The 22,237-nt window shown below is 32.7% G+C and overlaps 2 protein-coding genes across 3 annotated transcripts in view; one reads left to right on the forward strand and one right to left on the reverse strand.

Moving 5' to 3' along the window:
• The window catches only part of mRpL15 (mitochondrial ribosomal protein L15), a 93,836-nt gene extending 91,075 nt beyond the window's left edge, over nt 1-2,761 (forward strand). For both annotated transcript variants that reach the window (XM_085825362.1, XM_085825361.1), the window contains exon 6: nt 2,464-2,761. In XM_085825362.1, the coding sequence (XP_085681488.1) occupies nt 2,464-2,598 (135 nt within the window). In that variant the 3' untranslated portion in view covers nt 2,599-2,761. The remainder of the gene's footprint in view (nt 1-2,463) is intronic.
• Nucleotides 2,762-8,457: 5,696 nt separating this feature from the next.
• Nucleotides 8,458-22,237, reverse strand: part of LOC118187800 (orexin receptor type 2-like) — a 120,574-nt gene continuing 106,794 nt past the window's right edge. Inside the window, exon 5 of the mRNA XM_085825363.1 lies at nt 8,458-8,762. Coding sequence (XP_085681489.1) covers nt 8,608-8,762 — 155 coding nt within the window. The 3' untranslated portion in view covers nt 8,458-8,607. The remainder of the gene's footprint in view (nt 8,763-22,237) is intronic.

Raw genomic sequence — 22,237 nt, forward strand, 5'->3', positions numbered from 1 at the left:
CAGTTTTCTCTATAAAATTAATTTTACCCTTTTTCCTTCCTTTTTTTTTTTTTTTTTCCAAAATATTTCTGGCTTTTTGATGTAACAGAATTGGTTGGGATAATTTTTAGTTAGTATTTTTGAAATTGCAGCATGGAAAGTTTAGAAGGATTTGAAGGCAAGATTTATAGACCCACGATTCTAGAAGATTCAAGAAATATGTGACAAAATGAAGAATGTCTCCATGGTATCAACACATAATGGATGTATTTTACAGAAAGTTGCGATGAATTTCTTACATTTTGGAGAACGTCTGGAAGAACAATGAAAACATAATACAGTCAAAAGTCTTTAATCCGGACGTCCATAATCCGGAATGATCTATAATCCGGACCTCAAAGCTACAAACCTTCTGCGCATGCCTAAACGCGTAATGCATTTACACATGCGCATATGCATTTACGCATGCACATGTGCGTATAATGTATACCGGACGGTATAAGCTAAGCTAAAATTATCTAATTATCTATTTCAGTTAATGTTGCAGATTGCATTGCTTCTTAATCTTCTAATTGGATCTGGCTTATTATTTTTTGCAGACAGTTAGAGCAATTTTGTAAAAGTAAGCTTGAACTTTTGATTATATCAAAAAGAATTTCCGATTCTGGAGCTGCCAAAGGATCTACAAAGCGAAAGCATGTTTCAATGCCCATCAAACAAAAAGTGGAATTGCTGCAAAAAATGGATAAAGGCATATCCTTTGTTTCTCTAACCATTCCGAAATCTGTTTATCAATTTCACGCTGCTGTGTGTGTGTGTGGGGGGGGAAGTTGCTGCACGCGGTGAACTGGAAGTTGATCTGTCAGCACTATCCTTATCTTCAGGGCAGATGTTTTTATTTTATTCGGCTTATAATTTACTAAATGTAGTATTTCATCTCGTTGTACTCCGTCTTTGATATGATTTAAATCAAATTCCTCGTCATTATAAATATCACGAATACACACCAAATAGTTTTCTGGTTGCAATTTTCTAATTTCGACTATGCATAATGTATGCTTTATGCATGTACGCATTGAAAGAAATGTTTAATAAAGTAAACAAATATATATTAAGCTTTTTTTTTTTTTTTTTTTTTTTTGTAAATTTTGATAGCGTTTAGATCATAATTACATTTTATTTCATAAATTACGGTGTCATATTTTTAATTTTATAATTTCTGCATGCCATCTTACCAGATTTAAACTGATGATCTATAATCTGGAAAAACCGATAATACGGAATCGCCGAAGTACCGACGAGTCCGGATTAAAGACTTGACTATATATTATATTTATATATAGTATTGTTCTAATATATGTATTTTGACAGAAAATCAGACTTTGTCTGAAATGACATGCCAATGTTTTTCCACATTTCAATCCTACGGCTCAAATTATGCTTAAATATTAAATCTTATAAAATTTTCTGTGGAATTTGTGGAGAAATTCAAAAATTTATCTTGGCACATTGTTTTCCGTTTTCATCAAGAATAATTCACTTCGCGAACTTCTTAATTTATAGCAACCTATTTTCTTTTCCTTTTTTTCATTGTAAATGAGCAAGGGGAAGTAATAATTCATTATTTGAACATTTGGCATTATTATTGCTTATAACAATTACTCGTATGCCAAATTTCAAAATGCCCCAATATGTAAAATCGCATATATCCTAGGATATTTTGAATAAAAAACTCTAATTTTTTTGAAGGTATGCTTAAAAATACATCTACTTTAAGATGATGGTAAAAAATTTTATAGATTATAATTCAAATTTTTTAAAAAAAATTATAAAAAATTTTTAAAAATATAAATTAAAAAAATAAAGCACGAAAAAGGGGCAAATTTTATTTTGAATTCTGGAAGAAGGGCTCAGGTAATAAAAAAAAGAGATATTTATAAATATATATCAAATTCAATTAACATTGAGGAGCTAAAATTTTGAGAGCTAATTTTTTACAAAACTTCGCAGTTTGGCATAATTTGAGTTGTTGAATTGAAATATGGAAAATAATTGGGATGTTATTTCAGGAAAAGGCCGATTTTGTGTCAAAATATCCATATTAGAACAATGCTATATATAAATTTAATACATATCCTAAGTCATGCTTTCAAGACATGAAAAATGCAAGTTGAACTTCGTCAGTCGGCCCAGTAGAACGAGAGATATAGAACTGTCCCCCTTTTTTTTTTTGCTAAGTGTACAAAGTGCTATACAAAAAGGGATAATATTTGTTTGGTTTGGTATGTTGCTAATCATGCTGTAGTTGTAGGCTTAAAATATTATAATTTGAAGTCATTCTAAATAATCATACATAATTAATAGTCAAATCAGATTATAAAAACATTGTCATATGCTCTCTCTCTCCTTTTTTTTTTTTTTTTGGCTTTTTCTTTTTTTTGTAAGATTTTTTGAAACATAATAGAAACGTTTGTTATTTTTCAGTTTGAGATGCTGACAACTCGAAAGGATCCTAGACAAGTATTTTTTGGTTTAGAACCTGGTTGGTTGATTAATTTAAAAGATAGTACAATCCTAAGGCCTACAGATGAAGTGTTAAAAGCTTATTATAAATCATAATGAAAGCATTACTTGTTGTTAATTATTTTTATGTATTTTAAGACAGTCAAATAAAGAACTCACTTTAGTGACTTGGAATCTTTGCCAATATTTTTTTGGTTGAATGATTATGTAAATTTAAAGTGCATATTCTATAAATAAATATTTAAATGATATAGTTTTATATTGTGGAGTGAAATCATTTAAATTGTTATGCATTTAAACGTTTGTGCTTTTAGCCAAAATTGTGACAAATAGCAGGAGTGCCAGTTAATCTAAATTTTGTTTGTTGCTCATACATTTGGCATAGGTGATAAGGTACAGGTCCATGTCTTTTTTCAGAAACAAAAAGTTCAATAAATAAGACAGTATTCATATGGTCATTAAAAGTACTTAAAAGCCTTCAATTTTTTTTTGGAAACAATTTTTGGTTCTTTTCTTATTTTCTAATAAAATTGGCAAAATATACTTAATTTTACACATCTGACATTTCTATCTGTTTTTTCATGACTGCAATTTTGAATGTGAATTAACATTTTGGAGGAATAATTTTTGGTGATGCATTAACAAATATGCATTTACTGGGTTTTGAATTCTACTTTTTAATATACTCTGTTGCAAAAACATGTATGCACCCAGAAAGAATTGAGCCACAACTACAAAACTTAGTAGTAGTATAGCATTTGAGTAGATTAACATTAAATGGTCAAAAACAGGGATGAAAAAAGCATTTTCTTTGTGAGTAGCAATACGTCAGTTTGTATATACATTTTTTTAGTTGGAGATTTGGGAATTTTTTGACATTTTTTTACAAACCCTGATAATATCACAGTAATAATATGTAAAAATTATATTTAAGAAATAATTAAAAAAATTTGTTTTTCTTCTGCCATATTTTAAAGTGACATTACTTTCCATTTTAGTGACTTAGGAGTATTTTGATTCGGGGGGGGGGAATAATAATAAAGCACTAAATATGGTGATTGATCAACATTTTGATGATTCCAAGATCAGTTTGTATATACAATTTTTTATTTGGAGATTTGTGAATTTTTCGACATTTTTTTACTAAGATTGATAAATATCACTGTAATAATATATTAAAATTATACTTAAGAAGTAACATTAAAACAAATCATTTTTATTTTCTTCTGCAATATTTTAAAATGACATTACTTTACATTTTAGTGACGTAGGAGTATTTGGATTCTGAAAAATAAACAAAGATAGTAAATGCTACAGATTCCAAAACACTTCTTACAAAAACAAAAAAGCTACTGTAATTATTTTAAAATCAATTTCATTCACCACCTTTTATATCTTTTCATGCTAAGAGTTGTTTACCATGTTATTGTTCCAAAATATTTAAATGTGTATCAGTATTTTCTTGAAAACTCATTTTACACTTTTCTTTTCTGAATTTTTTTTTTTTTGAAAAATCTTTCCGCTTTTTCCTCTTGCAGAGCTGATAGGGATAATTTTTTTCAGGTTTAAATCTTGCACATTGGAAGGTTTAGATTTAAAAAACAAGATTTATAGACCTACGATTTCCAGAAAAATGTGACAGAATTAGTTTTCATGGCATTAACATGTAATGGACATTTTTGTAGGAAGTTTGATGGTTTTCTTATCATTTGAAGAATTTTTGGAAGAACAGTAAAAACGAAATTATTTGAATTTTCTCTTTTTGATCCCAGAACTCTTTCTTTCAACATGTTTGTACTCCCTTTATTTTCCTATTTTTTGACTAGACACAAGCATTGAAATAATCAAAGAGATTAAAAAAATGAAAGCTAATAATTTATTAAAAGGTTCAGCATATACGTATGTCTCAGTGCACCTTACATACCTCAGTACCTGCCTTAAGTTCTCAACATTTTGTCACTTGGTGCTTCACTAAATTCTAACAATTCTGCCATCTTTGTGAGGCACTGATCCTCACCTTATATTGTTTCATATTTCAATTCTCAATCATTAAATAAATGAAATTATATATTTCTTCTATACATTCTGAGCAGTTCTTTAGAATAACATAAATTATTTATTAAATCTGAAAATTATAAGTTAGGAAACTCATTGAAAAAGAAAATTATTTTACGAAGAGAGAGAAATTGTTCTTTAAAGGTACGTTGTTGAAACATTAACAAATTAGGAGATGAAACAGAAACTAGTGGGAACATTGATTTGTTCATTGAAATAAATAAAGTGCTAAAGAGAAGGAAACTGATGTAAATAAATCGAAATGTCTGGAAAATTTTCAAATTAAAAAGATGCATAAACATTTTATTGTTTTTGCTACAAAACATAAATGTTCTGCAGCTCTTCTTGTATTTATTCTTGTATTGTTACTATTATAATTTTAGAATTATGACTGTTGTAAAATGTTCTTAGTCAGAAATAAAAAAATATAATTGTAACAATGTAATTGTACTACTACTAAGCATATCTAACTATGTAAATTAATTATTTGTAACTAAACTGCTCACCCTTAGAAGTTATCTCTTTTCCTTAAACACAGCAGTGTAAAAATTAACCTGAAATTTTATTCCTTACAGCTAATGAGACTTAATAATAATAATAATAATAATAATAATAATAATAATTTAAAAAACCCTATCATTTTTGGTGCTTCAGCTGCTTATTGGAAATTTATATTAAATATTGCATATTAATTGGGTTACAACTGTAGCAAATCAGCATGAAGCTATGCCACTAACTGGCTCAGATAAAGTGCAGCTAATTTTCAACTCTTACTAACCATACCAAGGTTAGGCATTCACATCTGTTATGATCAATGGCTCTCTGTCTCTAAGCAAGCAACTGTGGTGGCAACAGCCAAGCTTCTGTTATGAGTCATGTTGATTATTCTTTAACTTCACAATTTAACATATGTCACTTGACATAAAACTGACATAAACCTCTGGACTGAGCGAGTACGTAATGAAATGAAGCATAAAAGAAAGAATCAATATAAAGCTAACTGTTAGTAAAATTTAAATAAAAAGCCACTAAGCTTCTTTAAAATATGTAAGACTATTATAAATGTAAAATATAAATGTAAAATATAAATGTGTCAAGAAATTTTATAATTTAATGCTAACTACTTGAAAAAAATACGAAGTTAATTCTTTTCTTAAATTTGTTTTATAATTAAGTTAGATATTAGCTTATGATTAATAATAATCATCCTATTTACAGATTTATTTTATTCATACAAATTATAAAAGTGGTATTATAAAAGTGAAGTTCATGTATAGATAATTGCTTCAGTTTATTAAGTTCCTATTTACTTGATAAGTTCTTAATTTTTTTCATTGATGGTCCTTAAATTCCTTAATTTCCATTTGCAGAAGTATGTATGAACCTTGCAAGATTGATTTTTTTTTTCCAGTTATACACTGCTGTCCTTCCAATATGCAATACCGTGAAGGAAGCATCCAGTAAGTCTGAAATATTGCACCGTCTGTAAACCTCGATGAAATATCCAAATGCAATGCATATGCAAATCATGTACACTAGTTGCACTATTTACAAGTGCTATTTTTAATAATTAGAATTGTGTGTTTTCCTGCTGTTCTTTTATGTGGGAAGCTTCAATAGCCTCATTGGGAGAGGGGGAATGAACAGTTAGAAGTTCCTGAGGTAACAGAGGGAAATCTGTGGCTATAGAGGCTAGATTATTCTTCAGAGAAATAAGTATTTGTATTATACCAAAACAAACCTCAGTGATGAGAAAGTGATATCAATGCATAAAGGAAATATCCATTGGAATATTTGCAGAAACATAATAACACTACCAAACTAGTAAGTACATGTGTGCATGGAAATGATAATAGCCTAGCAACATTAAAAAGCTTAGCATAATATTTAGGGTCTGTTGACCCTGTGTCAGTCCATATTGTTAGTTGCTATCTGCAGTGAAGAGAAATATTTGGAAAGTATCCTTTGTTGCAATTACTGCACCACAGATGTATGTGTATACAATGGTGCATTGAATCTGAACATGTCCAAACTAATGGCCTTGCATTGTCTTTTCAGACAAATTTTAACTCTGCATAAAACATTGTGATGGTCATATTTGAGTCTGGAACATGAGGGTAAAAAAGCATCATGACCCTTGCATTTATGCCATACGAGTCCATCACTTGCAATAATAGTTCAGGATGCTATTGGATTTTATTTCTCTGCTTTTGCTTAATATGTATTGCAGGCACACTGAACACTCACTTTTAAAACTCTGAAAATTTGAATCTTGTTTTTCTTCCTTTATCTTCAAGGCTTGACTCCGTACAAGTTTCAACAGGCAAAATGTGACCTTAGATGGCATGCTGTATTAATCAGTTCTTCATAATCTGCCAGGTTGTGCTTTAATGTGCCTGTTCTGCGAACAGGTCACCCATCAAGTACGTCTGATTGATGACTGGTCAATGAGTAGCTCACATACATTACTCATGGCTATGTTAAATGAACTTCGGCAATGGAAACAAGATTGACTGTTATAACCCAAGCACATATGCAAAACCTCTTCTTTTCTATGCTATGGTATGTCACAGCAGTTATTGCCAGCCATGGCAGCTACATATAACATTGATTTCTTCATGCTTGTCAAGCTGAATGCTACTAAATTTTACCAGGTTTCACTTGTACCTTATATTATTTGTCCAGTAAATATGACTTTGACTTTTCTTATTCTTCATGAATGGAATCAGTGCATTTTGAATGGCCTACTGTGTAGTCTAATTTGCAATAACTTCTTGGTGTTTTTCAAATTTTCTTATTTTGATGTGATACACTATTATCTTCAAGATTTGTGATAATAGATGCATGAGGTAAAGAAATATGCTGCTGTTGAATGAAATTGAAATGCCAACAAGTCCATAGTGTATTACAGATATTTATGTAAATGATAACATAAAGTAGAGAGAACTGATATGACAAACTTGTATGCCAGAATTTAGGTAAGTGCTCATTTTACGACGACTTCTGTGGTAGTGACAAAAGTTCTGGAAACTTTGTTTAAAGTATCAGTTGATTTAAATGATCAAATGGCAGAAGAGCAATGGGCAACATTGCCTAAGCTCTTTTCCTTCTTTTCATAAGAAGGAAGCACCACTAATGTTATGTTATGTTATCATTATTCTCTTTTATTGTGATATGAGGCCTGATCTATCCCCCACTGTGTGTGCCTTCGAAGTAGAATCCTTATTTTCTTGCATAAACGTATATCATTCTGTTTTCTTGTAGCCATATTGCAGATTTTTCAGGTTAGTCGTATTTGACTTTAATACTGATGAACCCCGGTTCAAATCCTGGAGAAGGCGTAAATGTTTGTAAGTGTATAGTGCCTGTGCAGCAAAGGGGCATTCAAAATATATGGGGAGCCGATAATTCCCTTGAGAAGTTGGTGGTAGAGAAAGAAGGGTGGGAGACTCTCAGATTGCCACCGTCAGGATTTGATTGTCACCGTCAAATTTGGGATGGGATTATACCTGTATGACCAGTGGTGGAATTCTGGTCTCCTGCCCACTTTTTCTTATACTTATCATTGGACTGAATTTCTTTTCTATCTGTTGCTTTCACGTATAAATGTATTTGTGTTTCGACCAAAATTTTGCAACAGTATCACTCTAAAGGAAGCAACTTCTCTGAACCACAAAAATTCTTTCTCTTTAAACTTGAAAATGCATTTGAACATTATATAGAGATGAAGTAATTGTGTAGATATCCAAATTATATCACTGTATTTGAAATCTATATAAATAAATTGTTCACAATTATTGAATTCTTTTGAGGTTATTTATTAAGAAGCACTTTAATCACATAGAAATTTCTACACTGCATCTTGTGAGTGTATTTGAAAGTGAAGAATAAATAACAAAATAAGCACCAAAAATCATTTTAATGTTGATTGTGTATGTACATAAAGTTTATAACAGCATACAATTATAAACGCATGCACATATTTTAAACATCTCAGTACACATAACATCGTAAGTAGGTGAAATACAGATAAGCTCTGGAGCAGCTTGGCTAAGAAAAGTTAGCCAACTCCCTTATTCTTTTGTCGCAGTGAGATACTGTGCTTGTGTATTTGCAAAGGTAAGTTGTTCCTGCTCTGCAGTGTCTTCTCTCTTGCTTCATGCATTGACATGTCACTGTATTCTTGAATTCTTTACGAAACTTACCTATAAAATTATTCAAGAAGGATTAATATTAGAGATAAAATATTATATATTAAAAATAGGTTGCATATGGATTCATCTGGAAATCTGGTGATAATGAAACAACGATAAAACTCCTGTTATCCAGATAGTTCTTTTTGGTACTATTCCGTTTTGAGGACCGTAAAAAAATTGCATCGAAAATGTATGCGCAAAAGCGCCAAATCTAGCAAACGCGCCCATTTAACAGCGCGCCAAATATAGCGTACTAGCTGATTTCAGATTGTCTAAGTTTATATACTTCTATATTTCTTAAGACGTCATTGAAATACTAGTTAATGATTTCAGATTGCGTAAGTTTATATAGTTCTATATTTCTTAAGACGCCATTGAAATACTAGTTTAATTTTTAAATCCCTTTTTGATATCCTATGGATTTAACAATTTGGGAATTGCCCGTGACGAAAAGTCTCCAATGGAATTTTGGGTAAAGTGTAGAATCCCACTGCTTGACGCGTTTTTAAGAATTGTACATACTCGGTATCCATGCACACATCCACCTATTTTCATAAAAAAATTCCCAGAATTGCACAAAAATGGCACTACGCACACCCTTGACTTTATCTATGTACACATCAACCTATTTTCACTTAAAAAGTAAAAGAAAATTGACAAAAATCCAACTGTTTTTACCCTTGTAAAAAGAGGCAAACAAATAAGTGGGCAATTCTGCAATTTACCGAGAATTTTTTCAAAGAAAAAGCATCATTCATTATAGAAAATTATGTTTGAACAATCAACGAGATGAAATTGTGCTTTAGCTATAACTCGGTAGCGAAATAGCGATTCGGGCAACAATTCAGTTATTTTTAGCAATTTAATTATAATAATGATCTGAAATAGTTATTTACTCTTATGCTTCCATTCAGTCATGTTTAGCCTTTTTTATATAAATAATAATGAAGTATTATATGAAATTAACCTTTCATCTAAATTAAAACATCAATCTTAAATAGTTATTTACTATTATATTTCCTTTCTTGCATTAGGGTTCCGGCAATTACTTTTGGCAGCACTGCATCAACAATAGTTTGGCGATTTTTTACGGTCCTCAAAACCGAGTAGTACCTTTTTTTTTGGGTCACGTAAATTAGACTTCATTTATTTATAATTAAATCTGTATTTTAAACTTTTTCATTGATTTAAGTAATATAAAATAATGCAATGCTGATTTCGAGAATAAATATATTGTAAATTAATGCATCTGACATGTAATATGTTGTGAAGTGTTTGGAAAATATGAGACCCTAAGAATTATTGGAAAACTTCATTTAAATAAAATTTATTTAAACTAAGTGCACGAATTTAATGTATATTTATTGAGAGATGTGTTCAGTTATTCTGGATGTGTGAAGTTCTCTTATTTGTAATTTAATTGAAGTTTTGGATTAAAACCATTTCCTTCAAAATAATAAAATTTTAAATATAAAACATAGTTCATTATATAAATATAATATAATATTGATGTAAAACATAAACATTAAAATTTTTAATATAAAACATAGTACATTCAGGTGGCATAAAGAATATCTTGTATCTTATTGCATGCGTGTTAAAGCAGGATTACTGAATCTATTTCTCTAGCATTACATACGAAAGTGTAAGGGTATCAAAATCATAAAAACAACCTTGTATTTAGCGTAAGTATATTGAAACACTCAATCGATTTCGAGGGCAGCTAAAGGTCCCTCCTCATCAGGAGAAAGAAATACCTAGAAAGAAGAAAATAAAGGGGAAGGAGTCTCAGAAACACGTGGTCCTTATCAGCACTGCACGTGGTTATAACTATATTTTTAATCAGAGTTGCACTGGCCGCCTACTTTTACTGAGCCAGGCTATCTGATCAAGCATAAAGGACAAGAAAATTTAGCGAAGTTAAAAAGAGGGAGCGAGAGGTAAATGCACGTTCACGCTCAAAATCTGAATTTCAAATAATGGAAAGCAACCACTAAACGGATTTTTATACCCTCTGGTAGTACCAAACGCGAGGAGGTAACGCCATCTATCGGCAAAAATAACTGAATTAAGATAGTAGAATTTTAAAGGCATTAGGAAGGACTAGATTGGACTTCAAATCATTAACTAAACCTGCTAAATCTTTGTGAATATGAAAAGCCTCAAGAAAATCCAATTCACCTATGGAAGAAGCCTTTTTTATAATTTTTTGCAGACCCAAAGTCAAAATTATGGTTAAATGTCCAATTATCATACGCTATTGAAGACTTGTTAATTTCGCCTTTTCTGACATAAGATTCATGTTCCTTGATACGAAACTTCAACGCTCTTTTTGTTTGGCCAATATATCTTAAACCACACTAACACGATATACTATAAATTCCCCAAGAATTCAAGACAAAAACGCAATCTTTTAGAATCGAAGGGTGAATTTTATTAATAGGGGAGAAACCGACTTGAAAATTGAATTTCTGGAGAATCCGTGCAATTTTATAGCTAACAGAAGGATAAAATGGAAGCACGACAAGGTCATTAGTATTATTTCTAACAGTGGAATGTCTTCCTTGATGGGAATCTGAAAATTTTTTATTGGCTTTATCAATAATCACGGGAGAAAATCCACGGTCAATCGCAACTGCTCTCAAATAATGAAGTTCATTGGTAAGCAAAGATTCAGAGGAACAAACTTTAAGCGCGTGGAATACATAATAGTAAAAGGAAGCCACTTTTTGCTTAACAGGGTGGCATGACTTGGCATGGGGTGGTAAACAAACTGCAAAGGGTTTACGGTACACAGTGGTGCTAAATTCAGTTTCATTGCGGATTATAAGAATATCAAGGAAGGGAAGGGAATTGTTGGATTCAATTTCAAGAGTGAATTGGATGGCTGGATCAATTGAATTCATAATAGATAGAATCTCGGATAAATCCTCTTTATAACCGTCAAAAAGTGCGAAAGTGTCGTCAACATACCGAATCCAAAGACGAAAAGATAGTTTATCAAATAATTTCATCTCAAAATAGTGCATATAAATGTCAGCAAGTACCGAACTGAGAGGATTACCCATAGCTAGTCCTTCAACTTGACGAAAATATGCATTTTGGAAAACAAAGTGGGTTTGACTTAGAGAAACTTTAGTAAGCGAAACCAACTCATTAATTTCAGTATGTGTGAAGTGAAATTCCCGAAGCCTAGTTTCAAGACAATTTAGTGCTCCTTCGACCGGAACATTAGTAAACAGTGATTTGACATCAAATGAAACCATAATGGAACAAAGTGGAGAAATATTTTTAAGTTTATCAATGACTTCAACAGAATTTTTTACAGTGTGAATATTGTTAGCAAGTAGAGGAGAAAATCTGGAAACTAAATATTTGGCCAAAGGCTGTGAAGCAGTACCTATGCTAGAAACAATTGGTCGAAAAGGAATACCGGTTTTGTGAACTTTTGGAAGAACATAAAGCCTAGCGCAATTAGTAATAGGTGGAATAAGTGATTTCTTCAACTGAGTTGGCAGAATGTGAGAAGATTTGATAGCACTTTTAACTTTCGTGAGGTCCGAAGTTGAAGAATCTTTAGGGATCGAGCAGTATGGGCCTTCATTTATCAGTTTAGAGACTCCAGTAATATATGTGTGTTTGTCCATAACAACGATCTGTCCGCCCTTATCAGCTTTAGAGATAATGATATTAGTATCAGAATGAATTTCACGTAAGATCTTATTTTCCTTTTTGCTAAGAATCGAACCCAAAGATTTGTTCTTAAAATTAACGTTATGAGTAATTAGGTGGCGGATTGTATCCTTCTGCGTTTCCGAAATTTTGGAGAATTTAAGAGCTTTCTCTATAGGGGCGATGATTTGAGGAATTGAAGGCTTAGATGTCTTTGAAAAGTTGAAATTATATTTTAATACTTTTAACTGATCCTCCGAAAGATTCCTATTGGAGATATTAACGATGGGGTTAAGGTTTACAGTGGGAAGATCAGCTAGATAGGTGAGACTATCCGACTGGTGTGTGAGCTTAAGGAATTTAGAAATAAGCACATTTTTATGCCGTTGACAAACGGTATCGGTTCTAGACCAGGATGTATGTTCAAATGAGGAAAAATTTTCAGTTGAATTAGCAATTTTTAAATGGAGGTAATATAATTCAAATTCAATTTTAGATAAACGTTTGCGCGTGTCCCTTATAATATGACGAAGAAGTGCCAATTTGAATTTATGCAAAATTTTTGAAACGTGAACGGAAGCTTTAAGGCTACATTTCCCACTTGTATAAATTTGGGAATGATATTTTGCATTTAAGTAGAAACTGTAGATGATTCAAGAATCTCATACGCTTAAGGCGTAACTTACAAAATCGGTTCCTGTCAGTGGACATATTGTGAAAAGGGTACAAGCAAGAAACAAGTGAACAAAAGAAATATAATTCCGAAAGTCCAAAAAAGGAATTACTTATAACATGAAAAAACACCAATAAATAATGAAGACAATTTTCATCAACATATGACATGAATTATATTTCTGATTCCCTATTTTTAACTTCGCTAAATTTTCTTGTCCTTTATGCTTGATCAGATAGCCTGGCTCAGTAAAGTAGGCGGCCAGTGCAACTCTGATTAAAAATCCAGTTATAACCACGTGCAGTGCTGATAAGGACCACGTGTTTCTGAGACTCCTTCCTCTTTATTTTCTTCTTTCTAGGTATTTCTTTCTCCTGATGAGGAGGGACCTTTAGCTGCCCTCGAAATCGATTGAATGTTTCAATATACTTACGCTAAATACAAGGTTGTTTTTACGATTTTTATTGTCACATTAGCGTGTTTCTCTTCTAGTCTTGTAAAGGTATGCTATAAATAATTATGAAAAAAGTTAATAAATAATGATAATTGAGGTAAGTTTTGCTTAGGAGACATTTCATGAAACATTATCAGGGTTCCACAACTGATTAAAAAAATAGTGGGTACGTTAATAAGGAAAAAACATAAAGAAAGAAAGATAAACGCATGATCAGGCGGTAGAAAGTTTGATATATTTTTAAAAATATTTTAGTGTTAAAATATTTTAGTGTTATCACTTTCTTCCCGTGTATTTTTATCATTATATACAGGGGAAGAAAGTGATAACCATTTTCATTTTTCAGTCATGTCGGGCGACTGAAAAATGAAAATGGTTATCACGTGACTGAAAAATGAAAATGGTTATCACGTTCTTCCCCTGTATATAATGATAAAAATTAATCCTAATAAAGATCTTTCTATGTAATCAGATACGTATATACTTTTTCCTAGGTTCAAGTATACCGGGTGGCCATAATTAAACTGACAGTGCTCACAGTGTTCTGTAGCGCGATCTATTTGCGAGAATGACACCACATTTTGTAGGAAGATTAAACAAGACGGGGGACGAAGAATTAAAAAAAAAAAAAAAGTTCTAAAAGTCACCGTTAGGGGAATATTTGGCGCTGTGTAATAGAAAATAGAGTGTTAACAAATGCAAATCAATGCAGAAATTACCTTTTATTTTGCATTCAAATGAAGTTCAATGTGGCTGCCGTTGTTGTGGACCACATATTGCATTCTGTGCACAGTATGCACAACAGCAGAAAGTAACATGTCTGCAGGAATCTCCCCTACAGTGCGTGATATGTTATCCTTCAACGCAGCCAGGTCTTGGACCACTCCTTGATAGACCTTGGACTTAAGGTAACCCCATAGCCAGAAGTCGCATGGGGTAAGATCAGGCGACCGAGGTGGCCATGCAGTTGGAAAGTAGCGGCTAATGACTCTTTCTGTTGTGAATTTCTGTCGTAGCATCTGTTGCACCCGTACAGCAACATGTGCATATGCTCCATCTTGCATGAAAATGATTTCCCCCAGGCATTGTCTTTGCTGAAGTGCCGGAACGACAAAGCTGTTCAACATGTGGCGATATTTCTCTCCGGTAACAGAACAGGTTTCCGGTCCTGTCGGGGTAATGTTCTCATAGAAGAATGGACCTAGGATAAATTCCGCTGTGAACCCACACCAGTTATCTTTGGTGAATTTAAGCGAATTGCTGTGACTGCATGTGGTGATTTGTCATCCCAAATTCGGCAGTTCTGGGTATTCACAGTTCCATTTAGGTAAAAGTGGGCCTCGTGTTCCCATAAGATTTTCCACGGCCAAGCATCATCCACCTCCATTCTGGCAAGAAAGGTGAGAGCAAAAGTCAGTCGCTTATCATGGTCGGGGTACAGTAACTCCTGTACACGGCTGATCTTGTACGGATAGAAGTTGATAATCTTTCGTAAGATTTTCCATACCGTACTGTAAGGTATATCCATATTCCGAGCTACTCCACGAGCGCTAGAGGTGGCAGCAATATTGTCTGGTCTTCTGTCGACAATCGCCGTGGCAACTGCTTCGATTGTATCCTGTGATACAGGTTTTCGTCCTCTGCCTGACTGAACCTTCAGAGAACCTGTTTTCTCAAACGTCGCAACCATTGCTTTTAGCCCATTAACTGACACAGGACCGTTACCTTTATGCATTTTTTTTTGTGCTTCCTAAAAGCACGAAGAGCGGCTGACGCGTTGCTCTGGTTGAGGTAAAAGAATTTGACCACTAACGCACGCTCGACTAAAGGAGACATTGCACATAAACTTTCAATCCGATTGATTCGAAACGTAACACATTGCCTTTTAAAACCCAAGCAGCTGGCACTGTGCGAATGGATGTAACGTGAAATTTGAATAAAGAACTTCTTCTGCTCAGCGTACGTGATATTGCAGATCACAAGACTTTATCAGTGTTTATGTAGATTTTACGCTTTTTTAAAAGTGTTGCCATATTGCACTTGAACTAAATCAGAAAATGTGCATAATAAAAGGTAATTTTATTCCGTATTAATTTGCATTTGTAAACACTCTATTTTCTATTACACAGCGCCAAATATTCCCCTAGCGGTGACTTTTGGAACTAATTTGTTTTTTCACGGAATCCTTCGTCCCCCGTCTTGTTTAATCTTCCTGCAAAATCTGGCGTCATTCTTGCAAATAGGTCGCGCTACAGAACACTGTGAGCACTGTCAGTTTAATTATGGCCACCCGGTATTATGTCACTTTCTGTAAATTCTTAATATTCCATGTTTTAAAAACGCTCGTGTTACAAATTTTGTATTTAGATACGTAATTTTGGCTAATCTATGGAATATGGTAACAGGTAGTTTGGCGACATTTTGGTACGGCGATAAAGGTTACTAGGTAGGACTTTAGCAATAATCTGAGAAGTACACAATTCGAATCACAAATTATTTTGTCTCAGAGAAATGAGAGATCATGAGACATGGCATGTGACATTTTCCGAAAAATTCTGATCGTGATTTTAGTTAATAAGCACTTAGAAACAATTTCGCTGCTAAAGTGCAGAATTGCCCACTTATTTGTTTGGCGCTTTTTAGAAGAGTAAGAAGAATTGAATTTTTGTTAATTTTCTTTGACTTTTTAAGTGAAAATTGGTCGATGTGTACATGGATAAAGTCACGAGTGTGCGCAATGCCATTTTTGTGCAATTCTGGGATGTTTTTTTAAGTGAAAATAGGTCGACGTGTACATGGATACCGCGTATGTGCAATTCTTAAAAACGCGCTAAGCAGTGGGCGATTCCGCACTTTCTCCCAATTTCGCACCTAATTTTCGTCATGATTAAGAACTTTTGTTCCATAAAAGTTCTAGTATAAGCGTAATTCGGCTAGCAGATTGTTGGAAAAAAATGTTGAGTTAAAAAAAAAAAAAAAAAAAAAAACTAGCAGGTTGCTGTGTAGCAGAGTTGGTCGCCAAATTTTCGCCAAGTTACCATAATCCGAAGATTCACCGTAATTTTAATAGATTAAAATTGTTGTATTTCCTCGTGCGAGACAAAAATTTTTTTAGCTATGCCAGAAAAGTAAGAATACAGGGGCACGTACATTTAACATTGATTAAATGGATATCTCGGTAATATTGCGTAGTATTTGTGAATTTTTGTACGGATATCTGAAGAAAATTCCAGAGTTCTGATACATTTCTTTTGATGAGAATAAATTTTATTAAGCTATTATCGGACTTGTGCGTTCAATCGGTTACGAACCTGTACGTACGCAACAATATGATCCAGTAAGTATTGTCATTGCATGAGGTATAAGAATTTTAATATTGGGCAATAGCTAGTTCCCCAAGTATTGCCTTTCGCCGTGCCTTAAGCGTTATTTTTCAAATTATTACTGTAATTGTGATTTGAAAACGATAAGAGTACATCTTAATAGTTCTAATTTTTATTTGGTTTTTAATCATATTTATAATAGTTACAATTTTTTACATTTTATTAATATAATTCATAATATATCCAATTAATGACGTTTATGAACGTTTGCATCGTTTATGAATTCCTTTAGTAATAAGAGAAGGCTTTTTGCTTAAGGGAAATATGCCTTGTTTGAAAAAACATTTAAAGGGAAAAATTAACCTTCAGTAATGTAAAAATTAAAAATATGATTTTAATCTCTATATTAGGTCTCTTGTTAGACAATCGTAGATTAGTTTTCTGTTCAAAGGTTTATTAAGATATAAAAGATGTTTTGCGATTAAAATGAATTTAATGAGAGAAGTTGAATTTTAAAAATGTTTCACTGTTGTTATACTCACGTTGTTTTAATACTTCACCTCAATTTTGGAAATTTTTCTCCCAGATAAATATGTATGAACAAAATATTGATGACAAAATCAAATTTCATTTACGAAATTCAGAAGCTGATCTGCTAGGTCTAAGACTTTTGATGCATACTGTTATTTTTATTTATTTTTTAATTTTTTGTTTTTAGTTTTGATTTCTGTTAAATTATTTGTTTTCATTTTCATTTTATTTATTTATTTATTAATACTATATGCTGGTGCGGCCAGCCGCCTAAAATAGTTACTGTAAAAAAAGAAAATATCTGATGTGGGCGTTCTTGTACGGCTTGTACGTCTTATTAAATTATACCCATTTTTATCTGCATTACAATTAAACTTAATTCCTCGAATTTCATTAGAGATATATTTCTCATTCAATTAATTCAGTTCTCACTTTGCGACAAGGCAAAAATACATAAAACTCAAAACATCTTCATTAAAAATTGTAAAATACAGAAAAATAAAACACCAGATACAGTTAAAAACAGTAAAAAACAATTTTTACAATTAAAATTAGTTTCTACGGGGGGAAAAAATTGGCTAGTAGGCAGGAAGACAGATTTTTCCGTGCACAAAATTGAAAGTTTATTTTCCCTCCCATTCGGTAGAAAGACACTGAAGTTGGTGCACCAACTGATTTAATTCAGTATTCTATCTACTAAGAGTTTCTTATGGTGACAAATGGCCCGCTCGTTAGCGTCAATTAAATTATTGATAATTCTACACTTATTGCATGCAAATTAACTAAAGGCATAAAAACCTTAACCGTAACATATGAACAACATACAATCACTTTTAAACTTAAAAAATGCACAATTTACCAACATATAAGAATAAAAACACTGAGCTCGCCGAGCCAGGTAACAAAGTGGGTATATATTATATGTTCTGTTTCCATATCGGTATCTAAAAGTAAACACCGATACAGAAACAGACAGGGTGAAACCATAACTACCTAAACTGAAAAATAACTAAATATCCACCTGAAAATAAAACTCTTAAGAGTTAGCTAATTTTCCACACTTTTCATGTGATCGTATAAGTGAAATTGCGTTGTGTATTAACCATCCGGGACTGTGCCGTGAGAGGATCGGATAAACAAGAGGTAAAATCAATATACATATAAGTAAACACATAAATAGATATAAAGAAAGCATAAGAAATAGGTTTCCAGATTAAAATACAAATTTATTCTGATTTCTCAACTATTAAAATTAAATTTCACATCCTAGGTAATCAATATTCAATTCATTATTTTATTTTACACATGTGAACTCTTCAGTTTATATCATTTACACAGTCAAATTAAGGATTTACAAATTTCATTTTTCTTTTCAATTAACTTAAAGAAATTAATCTCGGAGTTCACTTTATGACCCATTTAATTTAACTTAACCAGAACTACTACAGTAGATCCTAGGATGCTAGGAAAAAAAAAAAAAAAAAAAAAAAAACATTATCTGAAATTCAACATCTATACTAGGATAATTACACGAAAACAAACTATATTTTTATACCATAATTAACTTATTAAGATCTTCATTGCCTCGGTAAATTAAGAAGGGAAGTGGAGACAATTTTCAGCCATTTAGAATTAATTTAGTGATTCATTTTAAGTCCAAAAGAAAGTTTCTGGAATTTTCTTAGAGATCATAGGAATAAATGAAAACACAGAAAAAGGACTTATCTTAGGCAGACATCTTGAAGTGGAGAACTCATATCTTAGCTCTATCCTTACGACACCTGGCAAATCCGCACCACAGAGACTCGAACGGCAAGACAATAAATTACATCAGCTACACCGTGCATTCTCACGCCTGCTACTGGTTTCCATAGAAGAAAATTATTCCCACTGGAAGCAAGAGAACAGCTTGCACCGCACGGCTGTTTGCCTAGACTCTCAGCTCCACCAAGGAAAACGTAGACAATTAAGCTAGGCATTTTAGAGAACGGGTAACGCAGGTTTTCATTTGTCTAAGGTGACATAATTCCTTCGGTTTTTAAGTCGAAGTTCAGAGGACATCGTCCTGACCTTTGCCGACACAGATATAGACCAAAGTCTCTGTTAATTTTTGTTATTCGCTCAACAGTCTTTTTTCCCCTCGCATTTTTGCGAAAACCCGGGAGCATAAATGCCGCTCCCCGCCGGAAGCACTGCTCGATGACGAACTACTTTTTCTCCTTTCTACCGCTCATCGCAAGAACAAGTTCGAAGTCCAAGTCTTAGTCAAAAAAGTCAATCCAAAAGAGATTCAAACTCGAATTTTCCTGGTCTCCTTCTCAAATACGGGCTCCCACAACGGCTTCATTTATCGCCCCCTTAATTTGGACAGAATTTGCGTTTCTTCCCCCGAATGACAGAACTAGGGTGATCACACATGCGCGCCCCTCTTCACTTAGCCAACGACCGGATCCCGATCGCCAATACCAGATGACTTACATGGAAAGTTAAGTTGCAACCTCTGACCCCTCCTGTCACGTACTTCCTGTCCTAAAGGTCAACTGCATAAAAGAAATTTCTTCTAGAACATTCTAAATGACGAAACAACCCGCGAAATCATGACTTAGCAAAATCGCCTCCCTTTCCTGCCTCTTTTCACAATGAATTAAAGCTTGGACAAAAATTGCAGATAAAAGGAAAATAAATAATATTCTTTGAGACTAAATAATATTCTTAGAAGCATCTGTTTTTTTATTTTTCCCAAAATTAAAGCATTAAAATAATAATTCAGAATTAAATAAAATTAAGATTTTCTTAAATCAGAAAATTAATTCACCTGGTTTTTTATAACGCGATCAAACAATTATATACACAACATATATATAATATTGTTACGTTATTTTCTTCCTTCACGTTCGTAGATTTGGAGTGAATAATGACAACACTACTTGATGAAATATCCAAGCGCATTTTATTTAGCCAATATTAATCAGGACAGCTCCAAAATCACGAACACAGTCGTAGAAGAGCTACTATACACACGCTGACACAATCAGTGACACAACCTTCACACTATCAGGCTATAACGGTGGAGACAGCTTCACTGCAAAGCCCCAGAGTACAGCTCCCGACTCTGCTCGGTCGTTTTCGGAACTCCACGTACTCTCGAGACTCTCTACGCTACAACTCGCGATGTACTCGACGACACACAGAGCACAGCTCCCGACTCTTCGGTTCAGTCGTTCCCCGAGCTCAACACACTCTCTCGATGCACTAACCGCGATACACGAAGAGATTCTTTCAATGTACTCGACGACCCACTCGGCACTCGTTGGCCGGCTGTCAACTCGATCGTCTCCGCACGGACTAACGAGATGAGACACACTAACTCTCCTTAGATTTTATAATTGACCGAGCTATTGCGAAGAGCAACGTTGCCGGTTCCAGAATTAAAGCCCAAGGGCGCGTATTTCCAAACCCTACCCCACTTTTCGAATTTTTGACGTCATGGACAAATCGACTAGTTTCGCCTGGATGGTAATTCTTGAGCATGCGCTGAAGGGCGAGAAGTAACAAAAACACAACTTGCACTTGTAAACAGTATTAAATATATTGTCTGAAAGTGTATTCGTTTATGTAATTGCATAATTTTACTGTTTCTGTAATAAGAAAACTTCATTCAGATAAAATTTATTTTAATATTATTATTATTATCTGGTTATAGGATTATACGAAATGCTGAATACTCTAGGTACTATCGTAATCTTCGCATAACCTTTCACATTGGATTTTGCCTTATCATTTAAAAATATATTGTATTATAAAGATTAAATCAAAGCAAATTACTTTGTTAGAGATGTGAATGTTCTAACCGAATTTTCTTTTTATCACTTATTATTTATTTCCTCTTTGAAAACACATTCATATTTGACAAATAATTATCTCCGCTGAAAATTTTTGGATTGTTTAAAAACTATATTTGTCAATAATGTAATAAAAACTCACTAATCTAGTGCTTCATAGATCAATATGACGATGAATTCAAAATGTTTTAAAAACAGTTCTTTAATCTTTATTTTGTAGTAGATGCAACTAATGTCACAGAGAAAAAATATTTCAATAAAAAAGTTCTCCATGTTAATTCAATAGCAAAATTATTTCTATTTCAGTGAAATATCCACTTTCAATGCTTACATAACAGAAAAATGTAACATAAGCATTTTAGAAGTTTTAAATAGAAGCTAAAGGTTTATTGTGCAATTTTATGTAAGAAACGTAATAATTTACTTTCATTCCTTTTAAATCGGCATATTAGTTTCCAATCAACTAAAATTTTTGGCAAGTTAGAGACTTAACTTAACACACAGTATTCCGTCACTTAAAATATCAATTAATTGTTCTTTTTCATTTAGAAATACATTGGAAGTGAAAATACCAAAGGCAAAATGAGTCACAGATCCAACCTAATTTCTTATTTGGAAAATTTTCAAAAAAATTTCTGTCAATTTTATCATATGTCGTTTTAAACAAGAAATCTGTATTATTTTCTTTAGTAAATTGTGGAAAAGCATGTTTCTGTTTTTTTTTTTTTTTTTTTTTTTTTTTTTTTTTTTTTTTGTTGCTTTAATTCTCCTTGCCAAAGTATTGGCTTAGTTTTAAAAGCTTACATTAGTACAAACTGTGATACAGTGTGTCTAGGTAAGATTGTTTCAAAATGTCTGATAATAATTTCAAATATTATCTCTCCAGTTGCTTTTCCTTCCCAAATATTACAACATAAAAAATATTCTACTGCGTCGTTTTCAAAAACATATCTCACATAAACGATAAATTGAAACATTTTAGTACTGTC

The sequence above is a fragment of the Stegodyphus dumicola genome, chromosome 10, assembly GCF_044657685.1.
Source record: "Stegodyphus dumicola isolate Sdum_Otavi_A_Nest chromosome 10, ASM4465768v1".
In the NCBI taxonomy this organism is placed as follows: Eukaryota; Metazoa; Arthropoda; class Arachnida; order Araneae; family Eresidae; genus Stegodyphus; species Stegodyphus dumicola.